Source organism: Lates calcarifer, linkage group LG18 (genome assembly GCF_001640805.2).
Source record: "Lates calcarifer isolate ASB-BC8 linkage group LG18, TLL_Latcal_v3, whole genome shotgun sequence".
Taxonomy (NCBI): domain Eukaryota; kingdom Metazoa; phylum Chordata; class Actinopteri; family Centropomidae; genus Lates; species Lates calcarifer.
In genome coordinates this window covers 17,189,250-17,208,463 of record NC_066850.1, presented here as the reverse complement: position 1 = coordinate 17,208,463, position 19,214 = coordinate 17,189,250, and the positions used below count along the sequence as shown (strand labels likewise).

The 19,214-nt window shown below is 39.7% G+C and overlaps 1 protein-coding gene across 3 annotated transcripts in view; it reads right to left on the bottom strand.

Moving 5' to 3' along the window:
* Window positions 1-1,344: 1,344 nt before the first annotated feature.
* mpped1 (metallophosphoesterase domain containing 1) overlaps window positions 1,345-19,214 on the bottom strand; it is an 80,920-nt gene continuing 63,050 nt past the window's right edge. For 2 of the 3 annotated variants that reach the window (XM_018697190.2, XM_018697189.2), the window contains exons 5-7: window positions 14,861-14,976; window positions 7,157-7,270; window positions 1,345-3,962 (exon numbers count right to left, since the gene is read on the bottom strand). In XM_018697190.2, the coding sequence (XP_018552706.1) occupies window positions 3,844-3,962; window positions 7,157-7,270; window positions 14,861-14,976 (349 nt within the window). In that variant the 3' untranslated portion in view covers window positions 1,345-3,843. The remainder of the gene's footprint in view (window positions 3,963-7,156; window positions 7,271-14,860; window positions 14,977-19,214) is intronic. The other variant, XR_001963305.2, reaches the window with a different exon arrangement.

Sequence of the window (19,214 nt, the reverse complement as noted above, 5' to 3'; positions counted from 1 at the left end):
TGTACACCTCTAATGTGAAACATCTGCAGGAAATTAACTTAATAGTGATAATAGTGAAAACAGCAATGTAGCAAAACAATCAGTTAATTTGTACTGAAAGCATTTTTTGTTTAAAAGATTAAAATAGCAGAGTGGTTAGTTTGACATGACTTTTATTTTTTACTTTCATCAATGTTTTATTAATGACCTGCATTTATTTGTTCATGCTGCACACACACACACCTGTTATTTGAATGTTTCACTGTTTGTGGCCCTTTGTATTTTTCTTGAGTTTGTCTCTAATTTACTATTCATGGTTTATAAACCTGCTATTGTCTTTGGATTTCACTGATGCTTCCATCTTGTTCCAGTTTGTTAACCAGTGGAACCTGTGCCAGTAATGCCGACATAAATTTTGCCTGACTCACAGACCTACACCTGCACTGTAGCTGTATACTGTAACTGTTTGGGGCTGTGGAGAGTTAGTTTCAAAAACAATATTTCTTGATTCATTTTAATATTCACCAATTTGACAACCCATTGACTACATCTAGAGAATGACCTCAAATACATACATCACAACAAACTGAGACATTAACATGAGCATTAACTAATTTGACCACAAGAACATAGGGTTTATAGGGGCACTGCAGCTAGAGAAAAACACAATCAAACACAAATACATGGCGATTAACACATATGAGATGAAAAGAGAAGTTTCTGTGGCATGTAGGTTGTCCCATGGTCATTATTAGGGCTTCTTCTAATAAACAATAAGTCAAGAAAATAATTGGCATATATATATATATATCTGCCAATTGTTTTCTTGATATATATATATATATATGATATATATATATATATCTATCATATATATAGATTTATATGTGTGTGTGTGTGTGTGTGTGTGTACATATATATATATCTATCATATATATATATCATATATATATATATATCTATCATATATATAGATTTTTTAAATATATACATATATATGCCAATTATTTTCTTGATATATATATATATGATATATATCTATATCTATCATATATATAGATTTTTTTTAAAAATATATATATATGCCAATTATTTTCTTGATATATATATATATGATATATATCTATATCTATCATATATATAGATTTTTTAAAAAAAATATATATATATGCCAATTATTTTCTTGATATATATATATATGATATATATCTATCTATCATATATATAGATTTATATATATATATATGTGTGTGTGTGTGTGTGTGTGTATAGATATATATATATATATATATATGTATGTGTGTGTGTGTGTGTGTGTGTGTGTATATATATATATATATATATATGTGTGTGTGTGTGTGTGTGTGTGTATATATATGTGTGTGTGTGTGTATGTATAAATCTGCCAATTATTTTCTTGATTAATTGTTCATTAAATATCATAACAAAAAAGTCCTTTTTTAAATTCCAGCAGCCCAAAGACATGTCTTTAAATGCTTTATTTTGTAAAATCTAAAGAGATTCAGTTTATTGTGATGTGAGACAAAGAAGAGGCTGGAACCAGATTATTATTATTATTTAGCATTTTTGCTATGACTTAATGATTATTTGATGATCAGAACACACATAATTTTCTGTCGATCAGCTAATACAATCGTTGCTCTTGTCACTACTCAGCTTGAACTGCAGACATTAAATGGGCTCCACTGACTTAGTAACACTGTGCTAATTTCTCACAATGGAGATTTGAGTTATTGGAACCAGAAGCACACTGTGGTGTCCAAAGTAAAGAAAATAAAAAATAAATTCTGTAGTTACGAAAGCTGTCGTTAAACTCTTTAGTATTGTCTGCTCCACAAGCAATGGTGTTGAACAGTGACTGACAAATGAATTTTTCCATGACGTTCCAGGACCTGCTGATATACAAATTAAGCACCAGATGTGTGTGTTGTCAAACTGGTGAAGACAATCTTTGTATTTGCTTGTGTTTTGTCAGACTGCAGTGATCTGGGCTCTCTGTGTGACTGTAAATACCTTACCCTAAACTTGATCCTAACTCTAACCTTAACTTTAGTGTGGTGTGCCTGTTGAAGACATGAGGATCAGCCAATATGTCCCCAATTTCTTGGTCTAGATTTTAAACTGGTCCGTAAAAGAGCAGCATAACATGGACTCACCTCCCACAGACATGGGTTTCCTGGTGAGCAGTTCTGTCCTCTTTTGCCCATTTGGAAACATTAAGACGTCAGCTGGCACAATGAACGCTGATGTGCTGAAGAAGCGGGAATGAAGCAGGAGTAAACTGCAGCTTTGGGGAACATTCATACATAATGATGGAAAGCATGGAGATCAAAGTGTGACGTGTTCTGCTAAGCACATTTAGACTCTTACTTATACAGAAAATAGAGCAAAGGAAAAAAAAAAAGCTCTTGTAAAACACAAAACAAAGGACAAACTGCTTAGGGACATGAAAGAGTTAATAATCAACAATGGGCCCGAGCAGCTTCACAGAGAAGAAAATACCATAATGAGCATTTACATTATTAAGAAATAGACCAAATGAAACAACCACACATTTCTGGACACAAATACTTAACACATTGTTTGAAAAGCATAGCAACAACTTGGAAATCTTCAAGAAAATCTTTTTTTTTTTTTTCTTTACATTGACCAAGAACATTTACATAGACCAGTTACAGTACATTTAGTTACTCTGCTCCTCTTTAAAAAGAATAAAAAGTTCCGTCACTCCCATGAATAACACAACGGTGTATTCATGACACAACCACCACTGTTCAGAAGTAGCATTAGCATGTAGCACCTTTACATTGCATGTTACCTGTTGTCTAAATCCAAAAGCCTGACCTCCCAGTCATAACTAAAAAGCTGAGCTAAGTCGTTCACAACCTGAAGGATGGAGAGGGAGGAAAACGAAGAGAGAGGGAAAAAGGGGAGCTACATGGAAGGAGGAAGCGGGGTGGGGGGGGTGGAAGTGCTGCAAGTGGTTTCCTCTGCGTCCTCTCCTCGGCCGGTTAAGAGGCTTACTGAGGGCTGTAATGAGGCCCAGGGGAGTGATGTCAACACGTTTGACATCCTGACTCTCACACAGCCTGTGGCAGAGACCTCTTGCTGCCCTCACACACTTGCTTTGATCTCACATACACACACACACACACACACACACACACACACATACACTGGCACAAAAAAAAAAAAACACACACACACACACACACACTCCAGCATACTGGGGGGGTGGGGCAGCAGTAAGATAAGGGGGCCAGTAGAAAGAGAGGGGAAGAACTGAGGAAAAAGATGGGAGATTAATGTTTAAAAGCAGAAAGGGAGGAAAATTCAGTGATAATCCCCCTGGCAAATGTTCCGCCAATGCTGAGTCTATGCAAGACTGAAACTCTCCTGTAGATGAGGCGTTGGGTTGTTTCACTGCAGGTCCAAATGGTTCCAGTTAATTGGAAGTGACGAAGGCCAACAGGGATGTCAGGGTGTCTCTTGTCTCTCTGAGAGCCACATCGGATTGTCAGTGCAGTAAACGAGAACACAGAGAAATGTCCATTTTGTCCGCATGTAAAAGCGTCTCTCTGCTCATTCGTCTGTTTTTAGACTCAGTTACTGATGGAGAAATGATGGCACACAAAATAACATTAATAGCTCAAGTGAGCCTCCAGTCCTCCTTTAGTCCTCCAGGCGTGTACCGTTCGTATCACTGTAAAAAAAAAAAAAAACAAACAAAAAAAACACCTGCCGAATATTTACAGAATTCCGTTCCGTCTACTGACCTCACCTACTTTTCCTGGCTCCTTTCTCCTGATTGGTTGTAATGGTTTGGGAGCGGGCTTCCTCTAGTCATGTGGTCCTAGGGTTGGGAAGGTCGAAGACAATGGGTGGGTTCATGGGCAGGAAGTTGACGGTACAGGCTGAGGCGTTGACAAACGTCGTGGTGCCATCTGTCATCATGCCGTAACCTGGGGAAGCAGCGACAGACGGAAAGAAGGTGCTAACTTAATCATGCTGTCACAGGAAAGTTTACTAAAGAAGATACTGAAGGTTTTGTCATCCCTTCCTACCAAATCTTTATTGGGCACTAAACAAACCACACAATATCCTACAGCTGTGCATGGGATGATTACTGTGTTGTATTCAGGGGAGGATAAAGGGAATGCCCACATTTTTATTCTGAAATGATCAGCTTTTATTTTCTAAATTTAAAATTAAGAGAATGACAAATGACTTGAAATATTGTAACTTAAGCTTTTCTGCTCTTTCTAAGCAACTGATAAAACTGAAAAAATACTATCGAGTGGTAAACCTAATACATTCATAATAGAATTTCCCTGTTGTTTGTGAATTTCTTTTGAATGTAACAGATGAATTGAATGTTTTTAGTTATCCATTGATAATGTGATATGATATATTCCAGAAGCCTGCTGGTGGTTTACATAAAGCTACAAACTGTAGTCAAAGGGCAGAAACGCTGTGTAATATAATGGCTACTTTGCCAAGACTTTGTCAAGTGCATCTTGATCTATCACTGTGTTCATGTTTGGACAGAGCTGGAGTTGCATGAAGGAAGGTGATGTGACTGTTATGTGAAGCAGTAGGTAAATATACATGTAACTTGTTGAAATATGCTTGTGTAAATACTTACCCATTAGTATTTTAACAGGATGGTGTATTTTGGAAGCTGGAGACCACCATGTTCTCAAATGATAGCAAGCTCTACGTGTTCAGTTTCTAGTGTCCAACATAGGGTTAGGAATTTACAATGAAAAAAATGTTAACTCAGTGTTTCACACCAAGAATCCCAGTAATTGTGTCCTGCATGGTAACATATTACCTGTGCTCCATAAGTTTGTGTTTGCAAATTATAGTCAGGGTGCTAAATTATTATTAAGTCCACTGTGGACTGGATGTGTAAAGGTAATAAAATCATTATTTTTTCTGTTTTCACAAATCTGAAAAATCATTTTAATAAATCAATCAAAGCTAGTATTGCCCCTTTGTGTTTTTTCACAAATAGAATGAAGGTTCCACAAATTTCAGTGCTGAGCCTGTAACAAAACTCTAACAAGGATTGAGAGCATTGTAAGTTAAGTATCCCTTAAATTTGCTGTGAATCGGAATCGAACTTCAGTGTTGTCTTGAAATATTGCCTTAAACTAAAAGTGGAAACTTTTGGGGTGTCGCCACCCGCCCTCATTCCATTTTATCAGCACAAAGCTGGACCCTTAGTTAATATAGAGAAGTATGGTTTGGCTGTGTTACACCAGTAGAAGGGCTGCTAATCCTTGGTAAATATTGCCCATATTTGAGAAAAATGCAAATATGAAATCAAAGGAAGAAAGACTGCATATAGTTTGATTGACAGTGGGCCATAGGAAAAATAACAATCCTGATGCAGTACTCAATAGAAACAAACAAAGAGTTGTGAGTGAGAAACGCACTGAAGAGACACAACAGCAGGGGAGAAAAAAAAATCTTTTTTAAAAGTTGCGAGAATCCAGTTTGAGCAAATGTATGCATGAGAGAGTGACACTAATACCACTACAGTGTAAAAAATCTCTGCTTCAAAAGCACTTTGGATCAGTGTGTCTTCTAAATGGCAGATGAAAAAGAGTTACAATTTTGTCACGCAGAAGTTAACTACCATCTTTCAAAAAGTGCTACAGTTTAACTTTGCACTATCAGGGATTTTTGAAGTGTAGGTGCCACGCTTGAAACATCTCCTGGAACAGAACTGTGCCTGTCTGTGTTGGCCCTTTCAGATGTGGAATACATGAATACAAAACACGCAGGATAATTCCTTCCTTTCTGATTCTCTCTCCCAGAGTTCTCACATTAATGAAGAGAGCTGCTTCCAGCCTATTTCTCCTCTTATAAAATCTGATCTAGTTTCTAATCTGGTTCTCTCTGATGGGGGGGGGGAACCACTGCTCCAGGGGCTCAGCACTGACCTGATAACCCCGAAAAAAGCAATCCTCTGTCCTGGGAGCCAGCCTCTCTGCCCTTGCTAGCCTGGATGAAATGCTGATAGGGATGTGGCAGCTCAGCTGTTCTCTAATATACACTTCAATATACACAATCATATTCATAGAATCAAAAAACTGTTGTTACATGGATGGAAAATCTCAACTTGCTTCATCTTAAAAAGATTAAGTTTGTAGATGCTTTTCATCTACTTAAACTTAAAAATAGAACATTTAGTTGTGAAGATAATATGAGAAAATTTACAGTGATGTAGTGGCAGATGAAAATGTGTGAATGTGATTAGACAACTACAAATACAGTTATGATATATGCTAAAGATGATGCTGTGGTCATTAAGATTTGACACTCTGTAAATAAAGAGTGGAAATGGGTGTATATTTACACATTTCTGAGCAGAAAGCATCATATCACAAGTGTTTGTGAGAGTGTACCAGAGCTGTACTAAAAACCAAAGTGTCAATTCAATATTCTTTATGCCGTTGCTATTGCTGATGCTAATGTTATTCACAGTGAAAGTGAACAGTGATATAACTTCAAGACAGTGCTTTGGATTGAGGGAAGTTTTAAATGTGATAAGAACGTGAAACAACGTGCATTTGCCTAACCTCGCATCATTTGCTAAAATTGTGATTATAACTGAGAAATGATGTAATTATGTTAAATTGAAGGCATGATTTACACACATTTGCGCATAAAACTACACGTCTGCTCGGTTGTTACATAGGAAAGACACACAAATGAAAGTGACTAGAAAACTACCGCATGGCAAAATGGAAAAAGACTGGGTTTGTCTGAGACCAAAAAATGTGGAAAAGACCGAGAGCAGCTGAGTCAAACCACCAGGAGACTCAGAGAAAACAAGCATCTAAAGATCAGACTGTGAGTATTGTACTGTAGTTCTGATGTATACATCTATATGCTTGCTTGCACACTGTGAATATATATGAATTCAAAGCATATGCATTTTCAATAATTAAAAAAAAAACTTACACATTTAAAGAATGAGTTATTAGTGATAAAAAACACTTTTCACCTTATGTATAAGTAAACATGGAATTTTTGAAGTGGATATAATGTCAGAATAAAACCTTACGTGTACAAAAGCACAGTGAATTATCATGACAGCAGTACTGTGTGGTGGTTGATTCCTGTTAAAAACACATGTTCATACCTTCATGAATGTGTCCAAACACATGTAATTTGGGCTGGACTCTCCTCTGGACTGTATTGAGAAGCTCCATGCACCCGACACGCTGCATCTTCTTCGGGACCCAGTCCAAGAAACCTGCACAAAGCGACATGCAAATTAAACACACCTCACACCAAACCTGCTGCTCCTTACAGAGCCTGCAAACAGCAGCTGGTCATGTAATATTCTCTGTTTCCCACTATGGCTTTTAATAAAACTCAAGGAGTCTGGTCAGTTGATGCTGCTGCTGCTGCAGGTTGAGAAGTGAAGCGGTTGAAGAGCACAACTGAATCTTTCCATTCAAATCAAAAACAAATGGTCTATACTGATCCCAGTTAAAATGTGGTTAAGAATTATGCATGTTGCATTTCTTTTATATATTCATTAAATCTATTAAGTAAAATAACTGAGCAAAACCAGAGCTGTTTCTAGGGATGCACCGATACCGATACCAGCATCGGGTATCTGTCTGATACTCTGTTCCTGTACTCGTACTCGTATTCATAAAAGTGTCCAGTTGATGTTCAGTTGAGCGGTCAGGTGCTAATTGAGAGCAAGGAGGAGCAATATTGGTGGTGTGGAGGTATTTCAAAGTGGATGATGGTGACTAAAGTAAAACGCACTGCAAATTCTGCTCTGCAAAGCTGTCAAGAAGAGGGACGAAAGCGAGTACTTTCAACACAAGCAATCTGATAAAACATCTAAAAAAACCACGACGCTGAGTTCAAAGAGTTTGCTAATAGCGGGCTATATTTAAGTGAAATATGTGGCAAGGCTGTTTGTTAAAAAAAGATGCAGTTGAATGCTAAAATGTCAATAACAGTACTTCTACTGGAGTAAAATGTGCAGCAGTGCCATATATAATGGAATGTTCAAATGTCAGTCACAGCTATTTCTTATTTCAGCCAGAGAATGAAACAATATCTGATGAAAATAAAACACGTTTTCAAGTAAATGTGTGTGATGGCATTATTAAGTACTCATATTGGTACTCAGTATCCGTAAGTACTTAAATGTAAGTACTTGTAATTAGATTGAAAAAATGTGGTATCGGTGCATCCCTACCTGTTTCCTTACTATCTATCTTTAACAATAATGATCCTGTTTGGATCATTTCAGTAATGTATTTAATGCACAACTGTGCAATGTTAGATAGTGCTGTGTTTCCATGGCTGAATCTTCAGTAGGGTTATAAATTTCATCTCCTCTCAGAGAGTGATACATCACATTTTAGAATGAGGCTCTTCATTTCAGACTCCTTGTCTAATGGCAAACTGCACATCGCAGCACAAAATAAAAGTGACTCTTAGAAAGCAGCCATATAAAATAAAGATCAATCACAGCCACACACAGATGCAGACTTCACAGTGTGTGTGACAAGGATGAAGCATGGAGTGTATATGATTTAGTGGTTGCTCGGTGAGGAGGGATGCTGCTGATGCTGAGTCAATAAAAGCATCAAGTCGGGGAAATAAAATGACTGAGGAGCTCATGTCTCCGTCTTCCCTGCCTTCTGTCGCCCGGACAGGAATAAGAAAATAAACACAAAGGAGACGAGAAAAAAGAAAGTGAACTTCACAAAAGAACAAATATTCAAAAGAGAAAAAGAAGAGAAAGTGAGGTCCTGCAGTGTCTGCGAACCCGCAGTACAAAAACAGGACAGCTCACAGTGTTTGGCTGAAATTAAATGTTATTTTGCCTGCTTTGTCCATAAAATACCAGAAAATAGTCAAATCCCCATCTGTCCAAAATATAATCTGCCAGTTAGATTTAATTTGTATGCACAGACAATTTGGCCGGACAGTGACACAAGAGGAGAGGTTCAATGGATCAACTAAAGGTGTAGTATTCATCCTCTGGGGCCCATGAATATCCACAGCAAATCCAGAGAGTGATGAAGTCTAGAGCGATAAGTTATACCCAAGGCTTTGAATAAGTTGCAACTAATACTTTGAGAAACAACATATCTTCATCAGATTTATCCACAAATGACCATAACCAGAGCAGATTCCACAGAAATCTGCTCAGTAGCTATAAAGATGTTTTGAGCTAACTGACAGGGAATGGAAGAGGTAAAAACATTACTGTGCACTGCATCTTTGGTGGATGAGGTTAGGGCTAGTCCAAGTCAAATCTCAAGTCTTAAAGGGCTAGACCGGGGCTCCCCTGTGCAGTGGCTCCCTGTAGCTTTACCAAGAAAAAACCATGGAAGTAAATAACATTTATTTTTTTGAATTTTAATTTATATTGATATATTGTTGTGCCGTGGAGAGTCTCCTAAAGAGAAGCCCACTGATCTTGGAGTACAGAGGAGGCTGGGCAGAGCGAGAGCTGCAGAGAGCCACGTGCTTGTTGTGAGAATTTTAGCCTCATTCTAAGGATCAAATATATTTTGCGGCTCCAGATGAATTGTATTAGGTGGGCGATGGGCAAAAATGGCTCTTTTGATACTAAACATTGCCGATCCCTGGAGGAAATCTAAGCTGACATGTGAGGACAATCATTCACACTCACAGTAACACCTACATCAATCTAGAGTCACCAATTGACCTGTGAGGTGACTGTACTAACCACTGCACCACCATGCTGCCCCACAAGTCTCAAGACTTAAAGGACTAGTCCAAGTCAAGTCTTAAATTTCAATATCTTCCCTTTCCTGTAGTATTGTGCTCTTCTGTCTCTGTCTCCTCTTCTGTCTCTTTCTGCAGGTATTTCTGCCTCTGGAGCTGTAGAGTCTGATCTGTGATGACAAGTCTCCTGCTGCTCCTACAACTCCACTCAACACCTGCTAGAATTAGAAATTACTTATACTGCTATTAGTTTTATTGCTATGTTAGCAGTTAATACTTTATCTATATCAATTGAATTGAATTGAATTAAAGGTCTAGTCTAAGTAAAAATCTCAAGTCTTAAAGGGCAAGTTCAAGAAGCGAGTCTTATGATTTGTTTGCTTCCATCCAGTTCAGCGGGGCAAAAAGAAAGAGAAAGAGAGAAGCCTCTCTAGAGATGACTTTTACTTTTATTCTTTTCCAGTTTTATTTTTTATTACCACAGAGCTTAAAATCTCAGAGTTAATGGACCTGCTCATACATAACACACACATAAAGACTTCTATGTTCTCAGCCGGCAGTGAATCAGTCATGCAGCTGAAGTGATACAGTCTGACTTCTTTGTCCTCTGAATGTATCTACCTGTAAAACACGTTTTTAGTATCAGTTTAGGTACATAATGCCTTAAAACTGTAAGTGTATTCTTTACAAGCCTTGGGAGGCGGCGGAAGTGAAGTGAGAAGATATGAGGGCTTTTTGTGTCTCGGGGTATTTTGCTCTAAAGTGCCACTTGTTTCAAAGCAGCTGCTGCTTTGGGCACTGAGCCTGTTTCCCTCTTTTTGTCTCACTTTCTCTCTTTCTCTCTCTCTGCTGTTAACTTCTTCCTCGCAGCCAGATAAAGAGGCCATATTTTTCCTTTCTAGCCACAGATCTGCTGCCTTAACGCGCCTCATAAAAGACTGGCACTTTTGCTGCAGTGCGAAACATCTTGATCACGCTCCTTTTTCCTTAACCCTCTTGTCCATCATTCATTTCTCCATATTTTAAAAAAATATATATTTTAAGAGTGAGTGCCTTTTGTTTGCTCCTGGCCCTTTAAGGAATCCACTTTATTCTCCTCCATTTCTTTTTTCCTTTCTCCCTCTTTTTGTCTCTCTCAAACCATTCCCTTCAGTCTTGCTCTGGGACTTGTGTGTATGTGTGTGTGTTTTTTTTTTTTGTGTGTGTGTGTGTGTGTGTGCATGCGCACGCGTTTGTGTCTCATGCATTAGTAGCCTGCTGTAGCTGCTCCATATGCCGGTGGCTTACGAGCAGATAGCTGGAGACACTTGGCTAAGCTGAATGGAAAATAAATGGCCGTGTTTGCAGCCGAGACGCAGACACAGAAATCAATCACACACACTCATCTGAACACCGCAGCTGCAGTGGGAGATGAGGTGTGAAAGTGTGTGTGCGAGAGTGAGAGTCAGTGGTGAGAGAGATGCGTGTGTGTGTGTGTGTCTCCTTTTGGTTGTGTGTATGTGTTTTGAGACAGAGAAGTGCGTACAGGATGTCACTCAGCTTGTGCACCAGCATCTGTGTTTGTTCAGACTCTTGTGACGTTGGAGTGTAATGGGGGTGGGGGGGTGGTGTATATGAGGATGAAAACACATGCAGAAGCTGAGGAGAGGTGATCACTAAGAAGGCTAATAATATCCTCTAAAGGTAAAGTGTGTTTTCGGGCAGGGCAGGACGAGCTGACTGGACTGTATGAATCACTGCTCTGATTACCTTCACCTTTTATTCCTCCATTCAACACGACAATGATTCATCAGAGATTCAACAGAGTCATTTAGAGTGTAGATAGATATGCATACATACCTGTATGTTGTTTGTATACATGCATACAAGGCATATGCTGGTATGAGATTCTGACCGTATGATAACCTTAAGCAAAAATATCACAGTATCACAGTATTGCGATTACAGCTCTAAAATTATTCTGAAATGCCTAGTAAGAAAAACAACTTTTTTCCCTCCACTGAACACAATCTGTTTTATTTTTAAACAAGTATATTTTTTTTAATAAGTCCCTTAAGTGAGCCTAAACCTGCAGTTCAACAGTTCACATGTTACCTCCTGACCTGAAATATTGCCACACTGCCGATTTTTAAAAATGTATTTAGGTAACCAGCCCGTGCCTAATCCACAAACGTGGTGCATTGCTACATGGTGAGGATGTGATGGCCATGTCCTCTGGAGATTTGAGCAGTCTTGGAGGAATTTACATTCTCCATTTTAAAAAAATATATAACTGCAATGTCCACAATTCACAAGTAGGAGGGAAATAGGTAATTGGCAGTGCACATTATCACATTCAGTGGACTTCTCATTTTTATCCATGGCCAGATTAAGAGATAACCCTCTCAGGCAGCAGATATCAGCTGCAGCTAAATGACGTTAAAGCATAATTTACTTGTCAAAGGTCAGAAACATTTGGCTGTTGTCTGGATAATGTGCTTTCTAAATGCTGTTGTCTGTACTTGACCAGAGATCAGCTGCAAGGTAAAATAGTGGCAACTCATGTGTAGAGAAAAACTAGAATTGTTTCACATCAGTTTCAGTGGGCAGCACAGTGGTGCAGTGGTCAGCACTGTCTCCTCACAGCAAGAAGGTTCTGAGTTCAAGCCTTGGTTAGCCTGGGGCTTTTGTGTGGAGTTGTTGAGATGTCACAAGGTAAACTTCCATTCGTATTGTTGTGGCTGCAGCTAGGGGACATAGTAAGCTATACCTAAGGCCCTGTTTACACTGGCAACAGTTTTTGCATAAAACGTACCCTTTGTTGTCCTTTCGTTCACATGACAACGCCATTTTCAGGGCCTGAAAACAGCCAACTTTTGACACCGGGTTCCAGTGTGTAATCTTTTCAAAACGCCATGTAAACTGGCAATACACAGTTCTTAGTGAAAACTAACTAACGACCTCACGAGCAGGACAACATTCAGCTAAAAGACAGAAGAACAAAAACAATGGCGGACTATCCAGCTGTGTTTGTGCTGCAGACTCATTGCTACCTACTGGCCTGGCATGCATACTACTGTGTTAGTAATTGTTTTTGTAGATCAGTGTGCACGAAGATCGTCATCACACTGTCCTGTGAATGCTGAACTTTTTTAAAAACGCAAAGGAGGAAAAAAAGAGTTGAAGCTGTGTGCAGTGTGTGTTAGCACACACTCACTAAAGGCAGCTGAAACAAGTTTTTGCCTCGCTGAATACTACTACTTTGCTGCTACTACTATTCATAACAATTGGAAACAATGACATCTGTACCTATGTCTGCACCGTTTCTGCCCTGCTGTGTGGAACCACCTATTACATTCCTGACATGGCGAAAAATTCTCGGAGAATGACTTGACACCGCTGGAGATTCCTGGTGGGATGTGAGAGGACATGCACTGCTCACTGATGCCCTCGGCTCGGGACAACTGTTCTACATCCTACTAACACCAAACTCCACACAGAAAAGCTCCAGCTCCAAACCAGGGTTCAAACCAAAACTTTCATGCTGTAAGGCAACAGTGCTAACCACTGCACCTCTGTGCCCATTTACAATCCTGTCTCCTGGAAAATAAATACATTTGATGCTGAACATTAGTTCAGTGAAATGTTCACAGAGGTTTTCTGTTAGGACATTTTGGCAGACAGCAATCTTGCTGTCCAATATCCTACAATATCAATTTGTAGCACTGGGTTAAGATTACAGAAAGAATGTGGTTTGATTTAATAAGTCTGTGGAAAACCTCCAGTACAAGGACAGACAGTAAACAGATCATATTTCTCCCGTTTTAGCTTCACTGCATTGACTCCCTGTAAAATCCAGAATAAAACTCACTATCTTTCTCCTTACGTACAAAGCCATTAATGACCAAGTTCCATTCTATCTGCAAGACTTCATATTACTCCACAGTACCCTCAATATGCTGGCTTATTGGTTCCTACAGTCTCACAGAGTACAATGGGAGGCAGAGCCTTCAGCTATCAGGCTCCTCTCCTGTGGAACCAGCCCCCAGATTGAACCATTCCTCAGTTATGCTGCTATAAACCTAGACTGCTTGGGGAACTCCCATGATGCACTGAGCACTTTTTCTCTCTCTCTCCCTTTCTATGCATTAATATCACACCACTGCATGTCATTAACTTTGGGTCCTCTGTGTACCATAGTTTGTGCTCTACCTCTCTGTCATCCCTCTCTCTCTGTCCTCATTCTGAAGGTATCTCAAGGTACTCGCCACTCATCATGCTCATTCTGTTTCTTCGTCTTTATCTTCTTCTTCTTCTTATAACAATAATAATAATAATAATTATTATTATTATTATAATAATTGTAGATATATTAGAGCCCTCACAGATCTAAGGTGGCAGTGACATTCAGGCACTTCTATCTGAAGTGACTTACAACACTAAATCTTAAACACTGACTCTGGGTCAGCTGCTTGGACGCCAGCTACGCTAACCACCTTACCAGCAACACCTTGTGTTGGTCTGCAGTGGCATCCAGAATTCATACATTTGGAAACGAGAGCAGGTACGCAGCTATCTAATGGCTAGTGAAAAATATGTATTAGTGTCCCATTTAAAAAATCTGTACTATACTGCACACACTCACTGTTTTTGAATCTACTACTACTACTCTACTACTACACTGTACATCAGAAACTACAGTAATGTTTAGGAAAACAGGAATTGCTCATGTTTAGTTTTGTACAGGTGGAATTATGCAAAAAGGGAAAATAAATAAATGGATTAAGTCCATTAAAGTGTGTTGCAGCATTCTGATTAATTCCTGTGATATATTCTTTAAGGTAGCACAACCCAAGCAATAAAGAAGTGAGTCTGTTAGTGTGTTCTGTGTTAACAGTTTTCTTGTCAAGAGTTTGTCAGTATTCTGGTCCCAGAGTTGAATCTGAGATGTGGATCCAGTCTGTTGTTGCATTAGTGGATTTTAGATGTGAGATTAACTGTTGTGCTGAGTTGTTATACCAATTGTAAATTTGTTTTAAAAAATACCTGTAATTGCTATACAGACTGGTGTGTGTGTGTGTGTGTGTGTGTGTGTGTGTGTGTGTGTGTGTGTGTGTGTTGTAGTCTGTGGTCTCACCCAGTGGGGGGCAGTGTGTGACCAGGATGTCTGTGTTGTCAGGGATCTGGTTCCACTTGTCCAGCAGAGCCTGACCCCGTGGCAGGTTGAAACCCCAACCATAGTACCAGGGCTGCCTGCAGACACACACAAAGAAATACAGATCATTGGGTAAATACACTCACTGTCAGAGACTGAGAAAACATCATATTACTAGAATTTATCTCACAGCTGTTGTCAGGTATCATACTCTTCACTCTCTCCTACCTTTACACAACCTTTACCCTTTACATGAATAATACTGGTCATTAAAATGAGAGTGGAGCTGAGGGTAAGACAGAACATAGGGACTTTTCACATTCCACTCAGATGTGTAACAGCGGTCACACTGAGAACACACAACCAAAGAGGAGAACATGGCACACAGCCAGCAACACTTGTAAGTACAACGCAATGTAAAGTGGTTCACACCATCAATGCCCTGCACATATCAAACAACAAGAAGTGAAAATGTGAGAGAGTTATGTCATACACACTGTACAGTGAGCATCAAACCCGTGAAATTAAATGAACCACTGAGCAAGCAAACGCACAGCTGAGCAAGTCGATAAATATGTCAAGAACACACTCTGAACATTTTCATGATTTTTAAAAATGTTTTTCTTTCTAACTGAGGAGCAGCGACAACATTCAAACTGGTAGCCAGCTTTAATAATGTGGCTGATTGGTGTAATATTCACAACACAATTCATATGGCTTTTCAATTTTGCTGACCCTCTTGATGACTGTCCAGTGCCGCGATAATGCCTTTTATTAAAACGATCTGATATAATCACTTTGTAAATGCACATTTCCTGTGTTTTGCAGAGGCACCTCTTTTTGCAGCGGCAGCAAATATCTGGCCTCTAACCTCCTGTAGTTGCTGCCTGAAGTGGCTCATGATTAAAAAAAAAAAAAAAACTCCACACAAGAGTAAAGATCAGAAATCCAGTGTGAACTCTCACTCCTCTTTCTGTTGCCCCATGCCAGCAACTGTCAGCTTTCTTCCTTTTTAGCTTCTCTCATATCCAGGAGACATAAAAAGTAGTCATCTAGTGGAGGATGAGGGGAGGAATCAAACTGATCCCAGGGAAGGGTGGGGGGGGGGGCAGAAAGCTACATTAAACATCTCCTTGATCACAGTCAGGCCTGGAACACTCTCCAAGACAGAAAGATGAGGGAAGATGAAGGGAGGAATGAGAGAAAAAGAGTAGAAGAAGAGGAAGAGGAGAGCCTTGATGGCTGGGGCTTGCGTCCCTTTACTTTGATAGCGGACGCCTCGGCCGTGAGTTGAGTGACGGAGAAGAAATTAACATGTCACTTACAATCTGTACTCCGATCCATCTTCCTCTCCAACATGCCACACGCGTGTGTGCGACCGCAGCCGACGACGTCCGTCAGCGCGCAGCCAGCTTTTTTAAAATTGCAGAGTGCAGTCACTCGAAACGCCAACTTTATCGCAGCGGCCGCTGCCCAACGCGTCTGTGCTCAGTGAAACATTAGATGAGGATTTTTTCGAATAATTTCCGGAGTGTGTGTGTGTGTGTGTCTGACATGCTCGGGGACTTCAGAGACAGATGGGGAGACAGAGAGACAGGCCTGAAGATAGGAAGAAATACCTGTCACACACTTCCCCTTCTCTCCCCCCTTCTTCGTTCTCTCTAATTATGAGAGCTAAAAATGGTGACCCTGGGGTCGCCGGTGCACAGAGGGGTGGTCATGTGCATGTAGCAGTGCACCATGGGAAATCCCTCCATATTTCAGCTGGAGTGCACACAATTAGAATTCTATCACTTCTTGAACATCAGAGACTAAACATTTCTGACGACTGATCCAAAGCTGCCCATGAACACAATTTCAATAATTTACATAGCAAATATTAAAACATTTAGACTGGCCTTAGCATATTAATAAGGCCTGTGGAATGTAATATTCATGTCCATCTTAACATGGACGTCTCAATTAAAATGGAATGAGCTCAGCGGTGCGATTGATGCTCCCGACTCGGAGGGATGAAGAGAGAGCAAAGGAGAAACGGTTTTCTCCAAGTTTTTCCCCCGATAATGACCAAGCAGACGGTGATTTATCCCAACAGAGGGGTGGAAGAGCAAAGAGAAAGATTCATGAGGATGGAGAGAGTGTGATGTGCTTGGCTGAGGGGATAGTGGATGGAATGGTTCAAGTCAACTTAAAGGGCCATATTGTACTTTTTGCATGTTTTATTAACTACAAATCATTTATCCTTTACATTATTTACAACCATTTTCCAAAGCATATTCAGTGTTTAGACTGATTTCTCATCTTCTAAGCAGTCAGTGGTTTCAGTTCATTGTAAGTGCACTCTGAAAATCAACTTGAAACTTTCTTGAGATAGGTCTTTTGCTTCACTGAGTGAATGTTAACAACAAATTAACACTTATTTTGGTTTTGATCATATTCAGAATTCGATGTTTATATGGAGCAGACAGAGCTGGTTATCCATATCCCTGTCTACATGACTCTAACATTATCCAGGATTCTGACGTGTGAGTGCAAGATTTTCTTCGATCCCTCACATCATTTCTCTACCCGCTGAGTTCCCTCAGCTGTTGAGGATGAACCAGTCTATTGCATTGACAGTCTGTTGGATTTGGTTTCTTTAACTGATCATGTTGGTCATGGTTTCATTTTTATTTCAGCATGTAGCTCATTGGTGATTATAGACTTTTTTTTAAAGATTGCTCAAGCAGACCTAAATTTCATCTCAGCACCCCAAAATGGTAATAATACCTTTTATTTGTAAATGACCATTGGTTTATTCTCTATTCATGGTCTGTCACCTGGGTTATCAGGAACCTGCTATGGATAAATTACATCTTTATTTCATGCACCAGAAAACCTCCCTCTCACTGAAAGTTGACATAGTATATTGTCAAATTTTGATGTTATTCACTCCTTAACATACACCGATCAGCCACTACATTAAAACCACCCTCATAATATTGATGCTAAAACAGCTCTGACCCATCAGGGCATGGAAACAGGACCTCTGAGGGTGTCCTGTGGAGTCTGGCACTGGGATACTGACAGTGGATCCTTTTGGTCCTGTGGGTTGCAGGGTGGGGCCTCCAACATTTGGCTTGTTCTGATGCATCCCACAGATGTTCAATCAGATTTAGGATCTGGGGGATTTGGAGGCCAGGTCAACACCTTGGACTTTGTCGTGTTCCTGAGCCATTCCTGAGCAGTTTCTGTGGTGTGGATGGGAGCGCTGTCCTGCTGGGAGAGGCCCCTGCTGTCAGGGAGTGTGTTTGCCATTGGGAGGGGTGCTTGGTTTACAGCAATGTTAAATTGGGTGACATGGTATCAAAGTAACATCCAGATGAATGTGAGGCCCCAAGGTTTCCCTGCAGAACTTTGTGTTGTAAAGAGATTCATGTTATTCACTTCACCTGTCAGTGGTTTCATGTTGTGGCTGATCAGTATATGTTAACATTTTTCCAAACTGTTGATAAACTTGCATTGGAGAAGAAAACACATTTCCACTATGTCATGACAGTTCATTTCAGCATTTCAGTATCATTTTCAGCAGTTAGAAATAAAGCAGCTGCTAGAAACCTGTGAAATTACAGTTTTGAGATGAATTTGCATGTGACATACATTCTTCCATTGCATACCTTTTAACTACACACTACCCTGCTAGACAACTCTGGCAGAGAACATGACACATAATCGAGTGAGAAACAGTGGCTAGCAGCAGTGATAATGCTACATGTTTGACAAAGTTAGAAAGTTAAACCCGTGTGTGTGTCCAAAGACATTGACTGATAGCGCAACGTTAGCATTTAAAAACTACAATTCAAGTTAAGAGCACTGGTGTATGGGGCCAGTACAGTGACATTAAATTTTGACATTGAAAATAAAATTTGGCATTTAAAACAAAACCTGAACTGACAAAGGAAACACATGACCTCAGCATCTCCACAACCAAGCTTCTAACTTTTATCTAACGAGCTGACCTCTACTATAAAAGCTGTGCTTCTTAAAAAAGTAAGTAATCGTTTGCAGGAGCACGAGCATAAACACAACCAGACTCACTCCTCTGGTGCCACACTGGTGCGCTCACTGTGGTTATTGTATTTATCAGATCAGCAAATGAAAATCCTGCTTTCTGGAAAATTAGATGCACAAGAACTTTCCAACCAAAGCCATCAGTCTGCTGCTCTATCAGCTGTCACAGATTCCCACACTGAAACTCTAAACACATGTCAAACACAGAGCCTTGGCAATATTCATCAATCAGCCTTAAACACAGGAGAGTGTGAGCTGTTGTACCTTAAAACATTTATTCCCTGCA